The sequence below is a fragment of the Vulpes lagopus genome, chromosome 20 (genome assembly GCF_018345385.1).
Source record: "Vulpes lagopus strain Blue_001 chromosome 20, ASM1834538v1, whole genome shotgun sequence".
NCBI classification, from domain to species: Eukaryota; Metazoa; Chordata; class Mammalia; order Carnivora; family Canidae; genus Vulpes; species Vulpes lagopus.
The window spans coordinates 8198712-8219411 of NC_054843.1; the positions used below are offsets into that span (position 1 = coordinate 8198712).

A 20700-nucleotide genomic window follows, 5' to 3' on the forward strand; every position below is an offset into this window, starting at 1 on the left:
CCTGACCACAGTAGAGGAGAGTCCTATTTGTCCTCCACTAATTTAGGATTTATGATTGTCTGGTCAGAGATTAAATTGGAATTTCCTTTATGGGCACAAACAAAATTATAGGGAAAATATTTAAATAACTTGAGTTCAAGCCCAAAATCATACTTTAGCATATTTTTAATTGATTGAATGCGTTTGAAAGAAGTAGAACTGCATGAAAAACATTTTTTTTTTCCCCACCACATCATACCACAGTCATCTGACCCAATGATTTCATTCTCTCTGTAGCATTAAATGGATGAGGTGGTGTGTAGTGTTTAAGAAGTAAGAACAAATCGTGTCTAGTGGCTGGCGTGGCTGGAGGAGATGGGTCATTTTGTTGACTTTTCCTAATAAGATAATCAAGGTACTCATTTGCTAACTGGAGGGATTCTCTTGTACCAACTTCCTGAAAGATTGGGTTCCTGATCTTTCCAAAATGAAAATGCTGTATAAAAACAACATAATCCAATGACTGGCAGTGAAAGATCTCTGGCATGTGAATGCACCCAGCCTATAGGACATGGGGTGCCTGCCTGCTTTTGGGACTCCCCCATGCTCCAGAGCATTATAATACAAGTTATTCATTTTTACCAAAGAAGTTATTCATCCTCACTAAAAAGTCCCTTTGACTTTTTATGACTTCGGGATCCTTTTAATAACACACTCATTTTATATAATCATCTCTAACAGTAATGCAGTGCACACACCTCTCTCCCAGACCCCGCCCTTGAGGCCACTGCTCCCCCTCATTACAGACCCGGTCTGTAGCAGGAACTTCCATCTTCCTCTTTGCCTTTTAATGCTTATCGTAAAAAGCGTTATGAGAAGTTCCAGGCAGTTTCATTTTGTGAAAGCACACCCAGCAATCTCGATTTCATTAGAACATGAAGCTCCATTTACTGTTCGTGGCTTTATGAGGGTCATTCGCGGGGACCGCGCTTAGCAGTAGGTCTAGAGCCGTGTCCATCCCCACATCCTGCAGGAGGAGCCACTCGGGCCCCCGCTGTTGACACAGGGCGGCTGTGCCGTGTCGCCTTAGCCCCACGTGTGGCAGGTGGCCCAGCCCATCGTGAGCTCAGTGCGTGCCACTTGCGTGTGTTCCTCGGGGGCAAGGATGAAGCATTGAGCTCGGGTGCTCCAGGATGGAGCGAAGCGCATGGACGTGCACCTTACAGCATCAGGGAGACGAAGCAGTGTCTCTAGGAAATGCCAGGGTTTTGACTTTTCTGGACAGTGGTCACTGGACAGCTTACTAGTGGCGTGAGGGATGGAGTGAGTCTAGCAAGATGCCAACAGAATGTACCTGTGATCAGAACCGAGCCAGGCCGGGGGATGAGAGCAAAATAGGCAAAAGGCAGCAGTGTTTCCCCAGGGAGCCCTGACCTCCCCTCCAGGGATGGCCAAGGGCAGAGGCGGCGCAGGTGACAGCCTTTAGCAGCCGCAGACGGACCCAGGACCGCTGTGGTTAGCAGGCCTTGATTGCTCGATCAGGTGCTTTCACGGGGCTTTTCTTTGAAGGTTCCTTTCAGTTAGGTGGGGTGGGAAGGGAAGACAAGACGGTTCCGCTTTCTCCAGAACATTCTGAGCACCCCAGACAAGGGCAAAGTGCGCCCTAAGATGGCCCAATCCAGAAGGCAGGAGCCTCCTCCTCTGCTACAAGAGATCCAGCCAATTCCCTCCCTTCCACTCATGTCAGTTTGACAGCGGGAGGGAACCATCGGTACCTGAATGTCCACAGTGTGCTGGCTGCTCTGCTCGGGGTGCCTGGACAGTCGGACTCGTTCCTTCCTTGAGCAGCCTGGGAGGGGGGTCCAGGTTTATCTACCAGGAGACTGGGGCTCAGCTCAAGCAGGTGACTCCCCCTCCCCCCCGAATACCCCCAGCCAAGCACCTCCCCACTGGGTTTTCTGTGACCCTGGCTGGCGGCTGTGCTGGAATCAGAGTGGCCCAGGCCTCCCCCCAAAGCTGGGTGCTGAGTTGCCAGTTGCTGTGTAAGAGTCAAGTGGGGCTTCATCCCACTGTGGCCCAGGGGGTCGCTCTTGGAAGAGCATCCCAACTGAGTCCACACCAGGACCTGGAGTGGAGGTGACAAAGGCCAATGAGCGTGTGCATACACACCCACACGTGCACACCCACCCGCCCATGTGTCCGTGAACACACACACACACACACACACACACACACACACACACATGCTACAGGCTGAAAAACCTGAGAAGTCCATATTCTTGCAATTTGTTCAGTACTTCTTGACCTTGATAAGTTCCAGCTTTGGGACATGGCCGAAGGCAGTGCTGTATATAAATGAAATTATTAACTACAAAGGCAAGCTTATTTCCTACACGTGTTCACATCTTTAAATGCAGTGTGGGTTTGCTGTGCATTGACCTGCGCCCACCGTGAAGTGAGCCGTCTGCCCCTGACTCCGGCACCTCCTGTTGTCCTGACATCGTAGGTGGTCCACACGGCCTCGTATTGATGATGATCCTTCCCAGTGAGCTCTTTTCTCCCTGGTTCGATTATACATCCAGCGAGAAATGCGACTTCGCTTAAAATTCCTTTGCATTCCCCTCTCCATATAACATGGTACTTTAATTACTAGGAATCCGGTAAATAAATATTTGTTATTAAAAAACTCCATTCCGCTGACCTACCCTGTCCTGTCCTTCCTTGTAATGGTTCAGGATGCCTTTAAAAAAAGTTTTGTTTTTTTTTTTTAAGAAAAATGAAATAAAATGCATGAGAAAGATTTATGTATTTGGTTGGGGGAGGGGGAAATTCAACTTCTCATAATAGTTTTTAAATTAAATTTCATACTTATCCAAATCCTTTCCTTCTCCACCCCTTCCTCTGATATTCCCTCTCTCATTAAAGCATAGGATTTTGATGGTATTCACAGGGAAGCTGATTTACTGGAATAAAGAAGTTCTTTAAGTCTTAAATTTTGGAACCTTCCCAGTGTGTCTGAACCGGGTTTCAGATTTTACTGGCATTTTGTTGGCAGGGCGGTCTTTGGAGCCCGTCCTCATTTGAGCGCGTTTCCTGACACCTTTGGCGGTATGGTACTGTGTTTTTTAGATTTAAAAAAAAAAAAAAAAAGGTTTGAATAGAAAAGCGTATATAAACATATACAGAAGATTGATTATAAAATGTCAAGCAAAATAAAAGGGCAGTAAAAACTCACAAAAATTAACAAATGAGAAGGACTTTCTCTTTAAAGGGGCAGCCAAAGGCAGGATAAAGATAGTTATCAAGAGAGAGAATTTCCAGGAGACCCCAGGAAAAGCTGACTTTCCATCTGCTCAGCCTCCTCTCAATGCACAAATATCTTGTTGAAACAAGGCCAAGGATACCACCCATCCTATGATGCTGGGCACATGGTTGTTACCTGCAGTCATCAGGGAGACAGATTGTCCCACTGAAATGCAGGGAAAGCTTGCGGAGGTGAGGGCAGGGGGACAGGACCCTAAGGCCTGGGCTGAGGGCATTTCCAGAGACCAGCCACACAAGGGATCCTTTGCCACTCATGGGCCTGAACTAACATTTCCCAGAGCCCCTGGGGGGTGGGGATCAATGTTGGAGAGGCTGAGGCCTGGTATTGGGAGAAAGTAAGAGCCACTGAATCCTAAAGCTGGGGTCCCACTTCATGGGGACATCCTAAGAGTATTTCCACCAAGGTCAGGAAGCCCGCTAGCTCTGCTTCTACTTAACATCGTCCTAGGGATATTAGCCATGTTAGTCAGGCAAGAGGAGTCAAATCAAGGTGTACAAATTGAAAAAGAAGCGAAACTGTCCCTCTTTGCGATAGTAGAGCTGGGAAATCTTGGAGCATCAATGATAAAATGCGCTGGCACAATAAAAGAATTCAGCTGGGGAGCGGACTATGAAGCAGCCTGCCAGCACGGAGCCTTCTCTAGAAGCTGGCCTCTCATGGGGCCAGCGGAGTTGGGTAGAAAATGCAGTTGGGGAGTGGACGATGGAACATAACCATTTGAATGAAAATTTGTTACAGAATTGGATTCAGAACCAGGTTTAGTTCGTGGGGGCCGTAAGCCCAGCGTATCATGGAGCAAAGCTGTGCATTAAAGAAAGAGGCCCCTTGTCCCAGGGAATGAAGAGTTAAGCTGGTGCTAAGCTTCCTGGTGGAACAGAGCTCCAGCATGTTGCTTGATCTCTGGTGGGGTGGGGTGTAAGGAGGGCTCTGGAGAGAGGTCTGAGCCGCCAGAGGGAGAGAGGAAGGGTGATGTTCAGGGCAGCAAGGTGGTGAAAGAAGCAATGGCTTTTGAGGCCAGCTGGCAGGGGCAGGAAATTCTTGCTCATAATTATCCCCGAAGCAGCGATGGTTTGGGGGTGGAAGAAGGGGCCCACTGAGGGCCTAGGTGGCAGGGTGGAGCCTCCCTTTCTAGAGGAAGAAATTCATTACTTTCCTGTTGCTTTGTCTGCCCAGCTGTTTCAGCAGCCCCTTGGCTCTGTCAGAAAAGATTCGAATTTTTAATGTCAATTTGGTGAAGAAAGATTGGCAATTTTTTTTAACTTTGAGGTTTTTTAAAAAATTTATTTATTCATGAGAGAGGCAGAGACACAGGCAGAGGGAGAAGTAGGCTCCCTGTGGGGAGCCTGATATGGGACTCGATCCCAGGACCCCAAGATCATGACCTGAGCCAAAGGCAGACGCTCAACCACTGAGCCACCCAGGCGTCCCATGATTGGCATTTTTAAAAAATTTTTATTTATTTATGATAGAGAGAGAGAGAGAGAGAGAGAGAGGCAGAGACACAGGCAGAGGGAGAAGCAGGCTCCATGCACCAGGAGCCCGATGTGGGATTCGATCCCTGGTCTCCAGGATCGCGCCCTGGGCCAAAGGCAGGCGCCAAACCGCTGCGCCACCCAGGGATCCCCCTGATTGGCATTTTTGAAGTAAGAGTGCACACAAGGTAGAGAAAACATCTACTCAGACAGGCAAGGCTGAGCAAATGAACTTTGGCACAATCTGGTGGTGTTTCTTTTCTTCTTCTTTTAAAAAAAGAATAAGATGACTCTATTTCAGTTCTAAAAAATGCAAGAAGCCCATTCTGATTTTACGCTTTGGGTGTACACTTTCATAACTTTCCAGGAAAATGTATAACCTCCCCCTCTCCCCAGGACAGTCAAACTTAATACAACTAGAAAATGCATTTTAAGAGACTGGTGGCATTCCTACCTTCAAATTTTGTTTTGATAAAATATCAAGGTCCTCTGAGCCAGGCAAACTTGGTTAACTGTTCTGGGACCTCATCAGGTTGTTAATCTCTGCAGCCTCCACATCCTCATAAATAAAAAAGACCATGTGGCAATGCCTGTCACTAGAGCCACTGGGTTGTTCAAGGGAGAAAATCGCCCATTCTAAGGGCTCAAGCACATGGTTGGGTGCTCCGTGAATGGTATCCTTGGATTATGCAGTAACCTTGCTATACCTTCTGAGACCTAGAGATACCATTCTTTACCTGTAATCGAAGATACATGGCTCATTAATTAATTAGCTCACAATGTCCTGGAGACTTTTTTTTTTTTTAAGATTTATTTATTTCCTTGAGAGGGAGCATGTGAGCTTTGGGGGATGAGGGGAGAAACCGAGGGAGAGGGAGAGAGAGAGAATCACCAACAGACTCCCCACTGAGTGCAGAGCCTGATGTGGGGCTCAATCCTATGACCCTGAGATCATGACCTGAGCTGAAATCAAGAGTCAGACACTCAACCAACTGACCCACCCAGGTGCGCTGGCCTTGGAGAACTTTTTAAAGTGAGTGGGAAAATGGTGCTTTGTTGGCTGGTGTACTTAGTGTTGGAAGCCTGTCATAATGAGGTAGTGATCAGGAGTGCAGGTGTGTGTGTGTTTGTGTGTGTGTGTGTGTGTGTGTGTGTGTTTGTGTGTGTGTGTGAGAGAGAGAAAGATGGAAGGAAGGAAAAGAAAAAAGAAAAAAAGGAAAGAAGAGAAGAGAAGGAAAGAAAAAAAGAGGGGAGAGAGATTGAGGGCGGGAGGAGAGACTGAGACTGTCCTAGCTCTTAACATGCTTCATGGGGGTGGAAACTACGCAGGCCTGACATTTGGTGAACATGAATGAAGTCAATCTAGGGGAACAGGACACTAACAAGGAACTCGGACATTTCCAGGTCCCAGTCTAGTATACAGCAGTGCTCTCTGGTGTGCACTTCCTGTCTGGCTACCAATCCCTATGCCTTTCCCCCTTGCCACATGTCTTCAGCTACCAATCACCACCATAGCTCTAGAAAATAAAATCTTTTCATCTGCGGGAATGCCCCCATGTTATCTTAGAGGATATAAAAAGAACACAATACCTTATTTCAGTAGTTGTATGGCCGGAGGAGAGAGGGGACTCTTTCATGTTGTAGCTCTGGGGTTTTTCAAGAAATACAGTTATTTAAAAAAAATTCATTGGAAAATAGCTTTTGGTGCAATGGTTTCAGGACATCAGCCTTTGGACCAGCTTTATCCTACTTACCTCTGGCATACCCAGTCTCTGAAGACTGGGATTTGATGGGTCTAAGACAAGGCCTTAACCATCTGTGTGTTTTGGTTTTGTTTTGTTTTTTTAAACTGCACAGGTGATTGCACATCTCTGTCAGAGGACCTCGTCCTAGAGGCACCTTTGATTCTGTGACCTTGATTCTATGGTCAGGATCCCACATTTGTTGAGTGTGGTGGTTTCTAGCAAAGACTGAGTCATCTGTTAAAATTGAGTGAAAAGTGCAGCGTGTCCTCAAGTTCTTTCTGAAGTTTTAATGGAGATGATTAAGAATCTTAAAATGGTTTCCCTTGTGACCCCTGTCTTGGTAAATGTGAGGAATGCTCTGTAGAATGTCAGGAGACCTGGTAATTTTGGCTTATCTCTCAGACCTGGTGCATCCCTTCCTGAGACAGTCTAGTGTCTGTCTAGCCTGACTGTCCAGGGTGAAGTGGAAGCCTTAGTTCAGGTTCGTAAACATAAATTACTTAACTTAGTCCATGTTAATGGGACTCACTGGTTGATCCCTCCATGTTGCAAATGACACAGAATTACAGGTGCAAAGAGATTGGGTGCAGACCAGGAGTGCTGAAGCCATTTCAGGAAGAAATAGAAAAGGCTTCCCTTGGAATTGTCCTATAGGATCATTAGCCAGAACTTTTTAGTCTTGTTAATAGGCAGGACTATAGCAGAGAGAGCACTGCCACCAAGATGACAAAGAAAAAAAATTCAGATCCTCTTTAATGAAGTAAATAACATTGATGCTTAAACCTGTTAAAGACAACACAAAAAAATTACAGACCAGTATCACTTCTGAGCATTGATATAGAAATAATATGTATGAAGAAACAGAATCCAACACCACATTAAGAAAATAATACACCATGATCAATTTTTTTCCAGGAATGCAAGGTTGGTTCAATATTGGAAAAAAATAAATTAATATATTTATAGATATATTAGTTCATTAAAATGTTAGCAGAGTGAAAAGGAGGAAAAGCATATGGTTATCTCCACAGATGCCAAAAAAGCATTTCCTAAAATTCAACATCCTATCATCATAAATACATTCCCAAAATAAGAATTAATGGGTATTTTCTTAATATGATTGTATGTGTGTGTGAGGAATAAAGAGAGTGTCTTAGTGGGGGAACCCTATAAACTAAGGGTTCCACTAAGGACACAGATAAGGCAAGGATATTCACTATCTCTATTTCTATTTAACATTGTACTGAAGGTATTAGCCAATCAAAATAGACAACAGATGTTAATACCTAATGAATAACAACAAAAAATGTCTAAAATTTACATGAGGTAGTTCTGAAACATGTCTGAAATCCACAAAAGTAACCTGAAAAAAAATGTAAGGCGTGGCATGCTGGTAGATAGGACAGTTTGACATCACCAAAAATACCAGTTTTCTCCAAGTTAATTTATAAATTTAATGCATTTATACTAAAAATGTCATTTTTTAAAATTTTTATTTATTTATGATAGTCACAGAGAGAGAGAGAGGCAGAGACACAGGCAGAGGGAGAAGCAGGCTCCATGCACCGGGAGCCCGACGTGGGATTCGATCCCGGGTCTCCAGGATCGCGCCCTGGGCCAAAGGCAGGCGCCAAACCGCTGCGCCACCCAGGGATCCCTAAAAATGCCATTTTTTAACCATTAAGCTAGACAAGTAGATGCTAACATTCATTTAGAAAAGTAATTGTGCAATAATAGTTGGGAAAGCAATGAAAAAGAAAAGCCACAAGATGATACTAGTCTTGCTGGATTTTAAAACATGCTACAAAGCCTCTGTAATGAAAACAACATGATATATTGGCACGTGAATAAATGGAGCGACCAGCAGCATGAAATAGAAAGTCCAGAAATAGACCCAAATGCATAGAAGAATGTAGTAGATAATAAAGGTGGCATCTCAAATACCTAGACCAAAGATAGACTTTTAAACAAATGATCCAGGGACAATTTGATAGATATTTGGGGGGAATAAAGATAAAATCAGACCCATCCCTTTCACCATACATAAAAATAAACCCCAAATGGATCAGGGTTCTAAATTTAAAATGAAATCCTGAAAAAAAAAATAAAATAAAATAAAATGAAATCCTGTAAGTTTCAGAAACAAGTGGATGAACATAGGGAAAGGCTCTGAAGACACAAAAACAAGAGGCAGTAAAAGATTGATACAGTTGACTACATAAATATTAAAAAAAAACATTTTGCATGGTAAAAATCATCATAAACAAAATCAGAAGACAACAAACTGGGAGAATATATTAGCAAGATGCCACAGATAAAGCACTACTGTTCCCTGATCAATAACACACTCTTAAAAATAGGCGAAAGACATGAACAGGTAATTCACACATACTGTATACACAAACGGCCCTTAAACATATGAAAACCTCACAAATAAGAGAAATGCAAATTACAACTACACTGAAAGCCAGCTCACATGGCAAAAACAAAAATGTGATGTTATGCTGTATTGGTGAGGCAGTGGGGGAACAGATATGCCATCTGTGGCTGGTTCGTTAGTAATGCAGGGGACTCTGGCAGTGTCTAACAAAGCTACGTGTGCATTGTCCTTCTGACCTGGCATCCCACTCCTAGGAGTTCACTTGAAGGTCCACTTCAACAACACAAAAAAAGTGAGAACAACAGGAATTCATTATGCTGTCTTTTGGCAACAACCTAAATGCCTGTACATAAGACAGTAGTTGAATAAGCCGTGCTACATCCATACAGCGGGGTACTCCTCAGCTTTAGGAGAGAGGGAAGAAGAGCTCTAGGAACTTACAAGGAGTGTTTCCAGGTTATAGTAAGTGAAACAAACATACACACAAAAGGCAAAGGAGTATCTTTCTGTAAGGCAGAAAGGGAAATAAGAAAATATGCATATATTTGTTCACCTGTGTGGAGGGAACCAAGGGAAGAATAAACCAGAAACTATGACATTAGTTGAGTTGTTATTTACAGAAAAGAGTTGGAGGGAGAGATCCATCCAAGTAGAAGACGTGAGTTGGGGAGCGTGACACTTCTCAGTATGCTTTTCTGTATAGTTCTGATTCTTGGAACCAAGTTTAAAAAATAGGAAAGAGGGGTGCCTAGGTGGCTCCCTCCCAGTTGGTTAAGATCTGCCTTCCGCTCAGGTCATGATCCCAGGGTCCTGGGATAGAGCCCTCCATCAGCCTTCCTGCTCAGTAGGGAATCTGCTTCTCCCTCTGTTTCTCTCTCTGCCTCTCCCCATCAGCTTATACTCTCTCTTGCTCATTCTCTCTCGCTCTCTCTCTTTCTCTCTCTCAAATAAATAAATAGATAGATAGATAAATAAATAAATAAAGATTTTTAAAAAATCTTTAAAAAAATAGGAAAGAAACAGCGATGGAAGGAGGGACCCTGTAATGGGATACAGAAGTATAATTAAGCCCAACTTTCTTTTAGATAAATAACATAACCACACTAAAATGAAAGAAACAAAGAACAAGCCAAGGAACTTTTAAACATGTGCTATCTGACTGTTTATCTTCAGGCTAAAGACAAACAGGAACTGTAGATAAATAGTGAAGTCTAGTTAGTAAGTTTGTTTTTCACAGTAGCATGGGTCAGCAATTATGAAACCACTTTCTGTGTATGACAGTATTGAGCAGATAAGTAAATATATCTGACATAATGGGAGCCAGATTTCTCATTTTTGGAGGAGGAAGTTACAAATATAGAAAGGAGGAGAATAGAATGGACCTTGTGGTGTTGAATTGGAATTGGAGATTTCAGTGGACTTCAGTGGTTTTAAAGTAGATGGGTCGAGAAGGGGACACAGGGAGGAAGGGAAGAAAAAAGGAAGGAAGGAAACACCTGTTCTTGTCATTACCTAGTACCCAGATCTGTTTTATAAATGTCATTTTTTTTTTTTGTGAGGTATCTGGGTGGCTCAGTCAGTTAAGCATCTGATGCCTGATTTCAGCTCAGGTCATGATCTCAGGATTGTGGGATCGAGCCCTACTTGGGTTCTGTGCTCAGTGTAAAGTCTGCTTGAGACTCTCTCTCTCTCTCTTTCTCTCTCTGCACTTCCACCCTCCCAAAAATAAATAGGTAAGTAAGTAAGTTTATTTTTATTTATTTATTTATTTTTTAGTAAGTAAGTTTATTTTTGCTAAAAGGAGCCAGAGCTCTGTGAAGAAAAAAGACTGATTCTAGGGCTGGGACTAAGACATTTGAAAGTGAGTCTGGAACCTCTTCTTATGCCAGAAAGTAAGGAAATGCTGATCATGTCAGGGACATGTCAGTAGAACACAGTTAACCCAGCTGAAGGAGCTTTCAACTTGCCAAATCTGGGGCAATTTGATCATCAAACTAAATAATGATAGGAAAATATGTAGCCTGTTAAATGTGAATCTATAAATCCATTCTGATAAAAATAAATACATAGATATATAAGTAGATATATAAAAAAAACCCTCACTCTTCTTTATTGTAGCATCCCATCAAGTAAATATGGAAGAAATAATGAATCAAAATCATTATTTGGCAACCATCGAATTAATAATCTGTTCAAGCAGGATTCATCTGCAGATGCTGAAACTAGTTAAATTTTATGAGAAACATGGTGTTTATCTCTCCACAATTATTTGTTAATTACAGTGGAAAACCAGTGACTTTACAGTGGAAAATGTGGCACACACCATCTTAACCCAGTGGATCAGAGTTAATTCACCAACACCGGGACAAGGCAACTCTATGTACCTTCTAATGTGATGCACCAAGAAGGATATAGCCTCACTAAGAATTTTTTTTTAAGATTTTATTGATTTATTCATGAGAGACCTAGAGAGAGGCAGAGACATAGGCAGAGGGAGAAGCAGGCTCCCTGTGGGGAGCCCCATGTGGGATTCGATCCTGGGACTCCAGGATCACACCCTGAGCCCAAGTCAGTTGCTCAACCACTGAGCCACCCAGGCGTTGCCTCACTCAGAACTTTTTTGTTGCCCCAAATACTGGCCTGAGTCTCATCATGAGGAGATTTCAGCTCATCTAAATCAAGAGGCATTTTACAAAATAACCTTAATGTCTTACACTTTTCAGAAAATGTCTAGATCGCAAAAGACCATGACTAAAGAATTGAACCCAATTAAGGGAGATGACAACTAACTGTACTAAATGATCTGGATTCAATCCTAAACCAGAAAGAAGACTGTGTTTTACCATCAAGGGCATTGTCAGGGCAGTGGGAGAAATTTGAATAAATTCTGTAGATGAGATCAGGAATTGGCAAACTGTGATCCTCAGGCCAGATGTGGCCTGCTGCCAGTTTTTGTACCACTTAGGAGCTCAGGATGGTTTTTTACATTTTTTAATGATTGGGAACAAAATGAAAAGAGTAAGATCTCTATGGCATTCTGGAAAAGGCAAAATTGTAGAGACAATAAAAATTAAAACCATCAGGGGTTGGAAGGAGCAAAGAAGGGATGAATAGGTGGGGTGCAAGGGATTTTTAGGCAGTGAACTGTTCTACATGGCATTAGAGATTTGTCCAAACCTGTAAAGCTGTGCGGTACAAAGAGAGAACCCTAATATTAAACAATGACCTTTAGTTAATCATAACGTATTGGTTTGACAGTTAAACATACTATGCTAAGATGAGGTATTAGTAATAAGGAAGCAGGGGCAGGGGGGCTGTGGGGGGTGTCTCTGGGAACTCTACGTTCTGCTCAGTTTTCTATAAATCTACAGCTATTCAAAAAATAAAGGCTATTTACAGGTACCTGAGTGGCTCACTCAGTAAAGCCTCCGATTCTTGATCTCAGCCCAGGTCTTGATCTCAGGGTTGTGAGTTCAAGCCCCACTTTGGGCTCCACGCTGGGCATGAAGCCTACTTAAAAAAAAAAAAGCCTATTAAGTTTTTAAAAATACTATATTGTGACACCCGAACAGTATATGAAACTTAAATTTGTCTATAAAGTTTTGTTGAAACACAGCCACATTTTCTTATTTACATGTTGTCTGTGGCTGCTATTTGTGCCCAGATAGCAGGGTCAAACAGTTGCAACAGAAACCTAATGGCTCACAAAGATTAAAATATTTAAACTATCTGGCTTTTCACAGAAGAAGTTTGCTGACTCCCAGATGAGGTAACAGTGTTGTAACACAATAGTAGGTTCTCGATTGTTAATCAATTAATGTTAATTAATCGAGAATAGTAGGTTCTCGATTTTGATCATTGTGCTCTGATGACATAAAATAAACTCTTGATTTTTATACACGGACATACAGAAGGATAAAGAGGTGTTGATGGCTGCAACTCTCACATAATTCAGGGGGAAAAATTATGGACAGAGATATAACAATCTGTGTGGTAAGAAGTTAACATTTGGGAAATCTGTGTGCCGGGTAAAGGCCTGTAGGGATTCTTCATACTATCCTTGCAGCTTTTTTGTAAGTCTGTTATTATTTCAGAGAAAAAGGTTGAAAACAACAGCAAAATAGCATGGGCCATAGAACCAGCCAGAACTTGATCTGAGTTGCTGACTTGCTGGCTCTGCGGCCTTATAGAAATGGTTTCGCTTGTCCAAGACTGTGTCCTCATCTGATTTGGGAAGCTTAGATGAGATAATGCGTGTGAAGTGCCACTCATGCAAAAAATCGGCGTCAGTTCCGAATGCCCAAGTTAGAAGTGTACCCAGTGCCTGCAGGAAAAGCGTTCCCAGATGTCTGCTCACCATGTGGTCAAGATGCGTCAGCGTCCTGTCTTCTGTAATGGCAGCCGTGTCTCCCAGCAGAAGGCCCTCTGTTGGGTAGGTGGCTCATGGTAATGGCTGTGGACACACTCCATGGGGAGCCCCTCCACATCCAGATGCAGAGGATAGACTCTGATCGGCCTGAGCGGGGGTATGGAGGGGTGTGGGAGGGGGTTGAGAAGATCCTGTAATCTGGTGACTCTTAGCAGATGGCCTAGCCCATGGTCTGAGTTCCTGTGTGTGGGAGTACAGCAAAGGCTCCTGTCCAGAGGGTGAGGATCTAGGGTGAGGACCGCTGTTGGACATGGTCACAGACGTAGCTGTGGGTGCCACGATGGTCTCCATTTGCACAAGCCTTGTCCGTCTGCGAATTTTGTAACTGCACGTCTAAGGTAAAAGGAGATGATGCTCGGACGTCCATTATCTATGGTGCAGGGTCAGGGGTAAGAAATAGTGGCTTGTGTTAATCTTGATTGAATAATACAGACCAACATCAATAAATTCTGGGTCTGCTAGACAGGTGCCTCATTCTGAAAGCTGAATCCACAAGACTCCTTCCCTATGAGCAATGAAATGATTTAGCAGTAGTGAGGTGTGATCATGATGTTGGAGATGGGGAACAAGTAGCTGGAAACCTGGGAGTGGTTGGTATGCTAGGAGATATGGAAATGAAACAGCATCTCCAACAGAGGGTCTGACCCACCGGCATCCCTCAACAGACTACAGGTGGGCCCCCCAGTCCCAGGATGCACCCGCACGCCTTGCTGCCTATTAAGTCACCCCTGCATCCCCACGCATCACAGAGCCCTCTGTACGCCCTGTTGCATTTCACGTGTTGTTACAGAAACGGCTATGCATTTTTTTCCAAAAAACAGTGCTGTGCATCCTTACATCAAAGACAACTTTTTGTTTAAAAAAATTGATTGCATCGATAGAATCAGACTTTTTAAAACCTCACATATCTTGATATTTTAGCTTTTTCAAAAAATTATTTTAGCTTTTTAATTTAAAAAAAAGAAAGTGCTGCCTGAATATAATGGTTGGTGTTTGCAATGTAATATATTTTTTCAAAAGTTCCTGAAATGAAATTTAGCGCTGTTTCCTTTGAACTATGCAGATGTCAGTGGGGGTTATGCATAGTGGGAATTTATCTTCCAGTGAAGTTTTTAAAAATCAGAAATAGTGACTTATAAATGCCTGACTGCCTGGATCCTCCTCCTCCTGCCTCATTCCTACCCCCTTAATCGGGTTCTTTTTCACATATAGAGAGGAAGCATGGAGGGGGTGCAGAGAATGTATCTTTCTGAACGCTAAGAATAAAGGAGATGTCAGAACTGAAAATATCAGGGGAAGAAGACATCAATGAAAAGGCACAGCTTGTGCATCAAGAACATGAGTTGATGAAGCTCCCCCGCGCCCCAAGGATGCCAGCAGCCACATGCACACCGTCTCCCCAGCCCAGAGGGAGTCTGTGCAGGGACAGTAAGCAGACTCAGCCTGTCACCACTGCACAGGGCACGTGCTCCCCAGAGAAGGAGCGCAAGGGACAGGCACTCCATACGTGCATCGTGTGCATTATAGGCGGATCTGCACAGTGAGCCTGGTAAAAGCCCAGTCGGTCGGCTGCCCTTGTGTTGCAAAACTATCACCTCTCAAAAGGAAGAGCTTGTTCAGCCAGTGAGCTGGCGGTTGCATGCTTACCCTACTTAAAGCAGAGTCGAGTGTAAAGAAATATCTTTTTAAAAATATAGCATTTTTCCTGATTATAAAATGAATGCACTCCAAGTGTAGAAATACTGGAAAATTCAGGAAAGTGTAAGGGAGACAATAATAGCCGCTTGCAGTCTTACCTCCCAAAGACTAAATGGGACAGGTGTAAGGACCTCCAGCTTCTGGGGACAGCAACCACTGTGGATGTATGTCCTGTATTCTATAAATGCACATGAACAGCTTACATAAATGAGACCAGACATGCTGTTTTCAAATGTTTCAAGTTATCAGTGTAATAAGAATGTCCCCTAACTAAGGCTCCTAGGTGGCTCAGTCGGTTAAGCATCTGCCTTCGACTTGGGGCATGATCCCAGGGTCCTGGAATTGAGCCCATGGGGCTCTCTGCTCCACGGCAAGCCTGCTTCTCCATCTCTCCCTGCTTGTGCTTTCTCTTGCTCTCAAATAAATAAATAACATCTTTTTAAAAAAGTCCATAACTATGCATCTACAACATCATTTTAATAGCTCCACAGTAAAGAATTTCCCCAATCATCAGAAACCTATTTTGTAAAATATATCAGTGTATTTGTTTAAAAGGGGAAAAAGTCCAGAAGGATATACACTTTTAATGAAAAGAGGGACTTAGTTTCTGCTTTGTACTTTTCCGTAGTTTTTCAAATAATTACATTCCTCAAAATAACCAGAGCTGATATGGTGCTGTATTGCTTAACAGTTTTAAAAATCAGATTTTAAAACATCATTAGAATCATGCTGTGTGTAGGGATTTGGCTTGTGATTAAATCACCTACCTGATGGAGTCCAGTGGACGTTTGCCTGTACTACAGATGGCTACGTGGGAGTTGTTCATGCAGGGACGCTATGATTTTTTTGTATTGTTTCTGATTTTTCACATTATAAGGCTGTGATGAACCACTGTGCCCCTGAATTATTTCATTTCCCTGAATACTCCTTAGGATGCATTCCTTGAAGGATGGTCATAGGGTCAGAAGGTATAAAATTTTTAAGGCTCTGATTGCATATAAACAGACTAGTTTTAAGAATTTCTCTTTGTAAAAAAAAAAAAAAAAGAAAGAATTTCTCTTCATTAATACTATGAAACAAACTTTTGCTCCTAATATGATAGGTGCTGTAGGTAACACTTATTGTCTTATTTAATTTTAAAGCAGGTCTTTTCATTCTTTTCTTTGAAATATTTATGAAGAATTAATTACCAATATTATATCTAAACATAAAAACTATGCTTTTTTTTTTAACCAGAATTTTTCAGAATAATTTTTAAGGATAACCACTTAATCTTAAGGAAAAGTTTTAAAATAAAGAAAAAAAATCATCCTAATAAGACCTAATAAATAAAGCCTAAGTAAATTTCAATCCCTCCATTTTCTATGAATTTTTCGTAGGTGGAATAAACGTATATGTAGTTTTTATATATGGCTTTTTAAATTTAGTAGAGTGTCACAAGCATTGCTTCCCACACTCTTCATCACTCTTGTTTTTAATGACCGTGAATTATCCCTTTGGCTTCACATACCTCAATGTACTCCGCGTTCTCCTATCGAACACTGAATGTTACTCCCACATTTTAACTTTTATAGCACGGTGGTGAGTGTGGACTCTTGCTGTAGGTTTGAATCCCCCAAATGGATTGACTGGGTCTGAATTTAAGTTTCTGTTCATTCAGAATTTTCACACAGGGTCATACCGGCCTGGCTTCTAGCTTAGTCTTAATCCTGGAAGCTTTATTCCAACCACCTAGTGAAATCCAGGATGTTCCCACTGGCAGGGCTCCCCCTAGGTGCTGTGATGTCCACAGGAACCAAAGTGGTCACATTTGCAAAGCGACCCTTTGGGGTCTGGATGTTCCAGAGGAGCAGAGGAGAGTAGCAAACAGAGCACTTTTCCTGCATGCCCCGTCGGCAAACTCGAGGGCCTGCGCTGAGCTGCCATTCATAGAAACCTTTCATTCCACAGCCTTTGCAAACGAGGAAAGAAAATCTACAGCAGTAGGGACCTGATGATTAAGCCCCCCCCCCTTTTTTTAGATTTTTATTTATTCCTGAGAGACACAGAGAGGCAGAGACACAGGTAGAGGGAGAAACAGGCTCCCTGTGGGGAGCCCGATGCAGGACTCCATCCCAGGACCCCGGGATCACGCCCTGAGCCCAAGGCAGACGCTCAACCGCTGAACCACCCAGTGCTCCCCCAATTTTTTTTCTTTTTCTTTTTTCTGTTTCCTTTTGTGAGAACATCATCAGCTCAGGATGGAAAGGCATTTACGGTGTCTCCTTTCTGCTCGAGCAAACTCCGGCGACTTCATTTTCAGAAATGCGGAATTCGTGAAGTTCATAAATGATTCTTTGTTGACCATGAGCCATGTGGTTTGGTCCCCAGACTTATCTCAGATAGCACAAATAAATCTGGCGGCCCCTCGTTGTCTCAAAGTGAGCATTACCTCCCTCCCTCTCTGTCCCCTCCTTGCAGAAATTTCCTCTTGGCCTTCAGCTGCACAAACTCCCGTCTTCTCATCAATATGCCCTGTTAACTGCTGCCAAACCTCCAACAGTTGAGTGCATATGTTCCCTTAATCATTTCTCTTTGTTCTAGAAGTCTGTGTTTGGTTTCTCTACCTCCCCCACCCCCTCGCCCAATTCCACCATCACCCTCACTGGCTATAGACTCGACCGTCTACTGTCTACATGTTTATTTAAAGAACATCCTAGATCGCCTGCCGTTGAGAGGGCTTTTGCAAGCTGCTCACAAAAGGCCACATCATCCCCCTGCCCACTCCCTTGGAAAAGTTTGTTAGCTGCCACCGCAGCCCTAGGAGCCCAGGTAAGGGGTTGCTGGAACTTTCCAGAGAGCTCGAGGCTCCGAGAAGATAGTGTTCCCTCCCCGCGTGGACAAAGATTCCTTCTCTGTGTTCCTCTGGTCCAACCCAAGAAAAGGACGCTTTATTCTGGGAGCCCCACGGTGTATAGGAACAGTCGGTCTCAATGGGTTATTCATGGTGTCCAAGAGAAATACTTCTGGAACTGTGCTTCATGTAAGATGGAAGTGGGCTTGGCACACAGACGGCGGGGCGGCCTGCTTGCTGGGAATGCCCTGTGCCTGTCGGACCCACTGGCCCCTGCCTGATGTGGCCAGGCTCTTCTTAGCAAGTGAGGGGGGTCCTCTGGGCTCCTTGTCACCAGGGTCTGCATGCACCGGTGCCAAACTCTGCTGGCCAGCGATGTACAGGGAGACACTGTTGCTTCTCTCTGCTCTTAAGTGTGTTTCTTCTCTTACCATTTGTAGAACCCCCACCCCCTCCCCTAAGCCCCAAAAGCAGATAAAGAGCCCCCAGAACATGTGGTCTTGAGGGCCCTTTCTCCTTGACACAGGGGCTGCTGTGGGACCCTGGAAACTGTTACTGGAAGCACCATGCAAATAGCATCTCCAGCACCGGTCCCCCAGAAGCATTTCCAAGAGCACCAGCAGCTGCACCGACAGTGGGCAAACCTGATTTTTTTGGCTTTCTTTAATAAATCCTACCATGAACCATGCCCGCTCAGAACCTGGTCAGCAGCTTCTGGGAACGCAGTGGAAAGCCTTCCTAACACGGAGTTAAAAAATGTAGAAAGTAGCTGGGAGGAAATTCTCAGTGTGAGGGATTTTTTTTTTTTCCCTTTTCCTTTTCTGGAAAAAAAAAAAAAGGTTAATGTTGACTCATTTGGTGGAGATATAAGGCACTTTTCTACCTATCCCCAAAGGGAAGTTTGCGTTCTTTTAAATGAGAGCATTTTAAAAGCAGAACTCGAGTCTAAAATGATCCAAGGTTCTCCGGACTTCTCAGAAGGTGTAGATTTATTTACTATAGTTAAAACATAATTAGTTCTCAGGGGATGGTGTATCTTTTAAACGGCTTTACTGCCACCATATTGGCTTTCTGAATAATCAGAAACTTCTGTTATGATTATGTACCAGTGTTTGGACAGAAACGCACCGTAAGTAGAAACAAATGTCAGGAGCTGCCAGTTGTCACCCGGAGAAGGGACGCCACATCGGAAGGAAAGACGGGACTTCTTGATCGGATATTCCAAAGAAATGGAATCGAACAGCGTCTTTTTTTTTTTTTTAAGATTTTTTTTATTTATTAGAGACACACAGGAGAGAGAGAGAGAGACAGAGACCGAGACAGAGACACAGGCAGAGGGAGAAGCAGGCTCCATGCAGGGAGCCCGTTGTGGGATTCGATCCCAGGTCTCCCGGATCACGCCCTGGGCTGAAGACGGCGCTAAACTGCTAAGCCACTGGGGCTGCCCTTTTTTTTTTTTTTTTTAAGATTTTATTTATTTATTAGAGACACACAGAAAGAGAGAGAGAGAGAGAGAGAGGCAAAAACACAGGCAGAGGGAGGAGCAGGCTCCATGCAGGGAGCCCAACGTGGGACTCAATCCCAGGTCTCCAGGATCACACCCTGGGCTAAAGGCGGTGCTAAACCACTGAGCCACAAGGCTGCCCTTATTTTTTTTTTTTTTAAGATTTTATTTATTTATTCATGAGAGACAGAGAGCAGCAGAGACACAGGCAGAGGGAGAAACAGACTCCCTGTGGGGAGCCTGACGGGACTTGATCCTGGGTCTCCAGGATCACACTCCAGGCCGAAGGCAGGCGCTCAACCGCTGAGCCACCCAGGGATCCATCCCCTCTAACAGCATCTTAAATGAGCTAACAGCCCAGGCAGGGACCCCTGCTTCCCCCTACCCCGGTCTTTCTTGATTCAATGGTGTTTTCTCCTTTGTTATCACTCCAGAGGCTGGGAATGGGGTCAGTATCTGCCCCCACCCCTGGAGGATAGCCCTTTGTCACTCACGCACACCCGCAAGTGAGCACAAACAGGTCCTCCTTTCGTCTGGGCTGCAGGCTCTGCTGTCATGTCCCGGTTCTGGCTGACCAGTCTTTCCCACCATTTGCAGGTTGATGTTTGAGATCCCGCAGGAAATGGGGTTAATTGCCATCGCAGTCCGCCAAACCCAGGGCAAAGGTCAGTCATCTTTTGTTTTCGTTGCTGTTGTTGTGTTTTCTAGAATCTGTGACTCTTGTGGCCCGATTGGCCACTGATGGTGTGTACTGATCACGGAGAAGACTCGGGTTAGAAGCGCTTGCTTTCACACCCCCTAAAACGGAGGAAGAGGGAGGGAGATTGATCAGAAGGCGGAATCTTGGTAGGACTCAAATGGAGATGGTTATTAATCACTGGACATTCGCTGGGAATAGTTTTTTTTTTTTTTAACTTAAGATTTTATTTTATTTTTTAAATAATAAATTTATTTTTTATTGGTGTTCAATTTGCCAACATACAGAATAACACCCGGTGCTCATTCATGAGAGACACAGGCAGAGGGAGAACAGGCTCCCTGCGGAGAGCCCAATGTGGGGCTCGATCCCAGGACCCCAGGATCACACCCTGAGCTGAAGGCAGACGCTCAACCACTGAGCCACCGAGGTGCCCCCTCGCTGGGGATGGTGTTAACATTCTGTCACCTACATCTTGTAAATTCTTTCTGACACATTCTAAGCATTGCAGTGTGTGAATCATTACTGTGTTATAGAGACATTTATTTGCCCGAAGGTTCTTTGGGAGGTGCCCTCTGTGCCCCTGTTCAGTGCCACGTGGAGAGGCCTCTCATCTGCCAGCCCCCACCCCAGCTGCC

General features: G+C 43.9%; 1 protein-coding gene across 8 annotated transcripts in view; it reads left to right on the forward strand.

Moving 5' to 3' along the window:
• The window catches only part of HLCS (holocarboxylase synthetase), a 221895-nt gene that overhangs the window by 187648 nt on the left and 13547 nt on the right, over positions 1–20700 (forward strand). For all 8 annotated transcript variants that reach the window (XM_041734796.1, XM_041734794.1, XM_041734795.1 and 5 more), the window contains one exon: positions 19963–20030. In XM_041734796.1, the coding sequence (XP_041590730.1) occupies positions 19963–20030 (68 nt within the window). The remainder of the gene's footprint in view (positions 1–19962; positions 20031–20700) is intronic.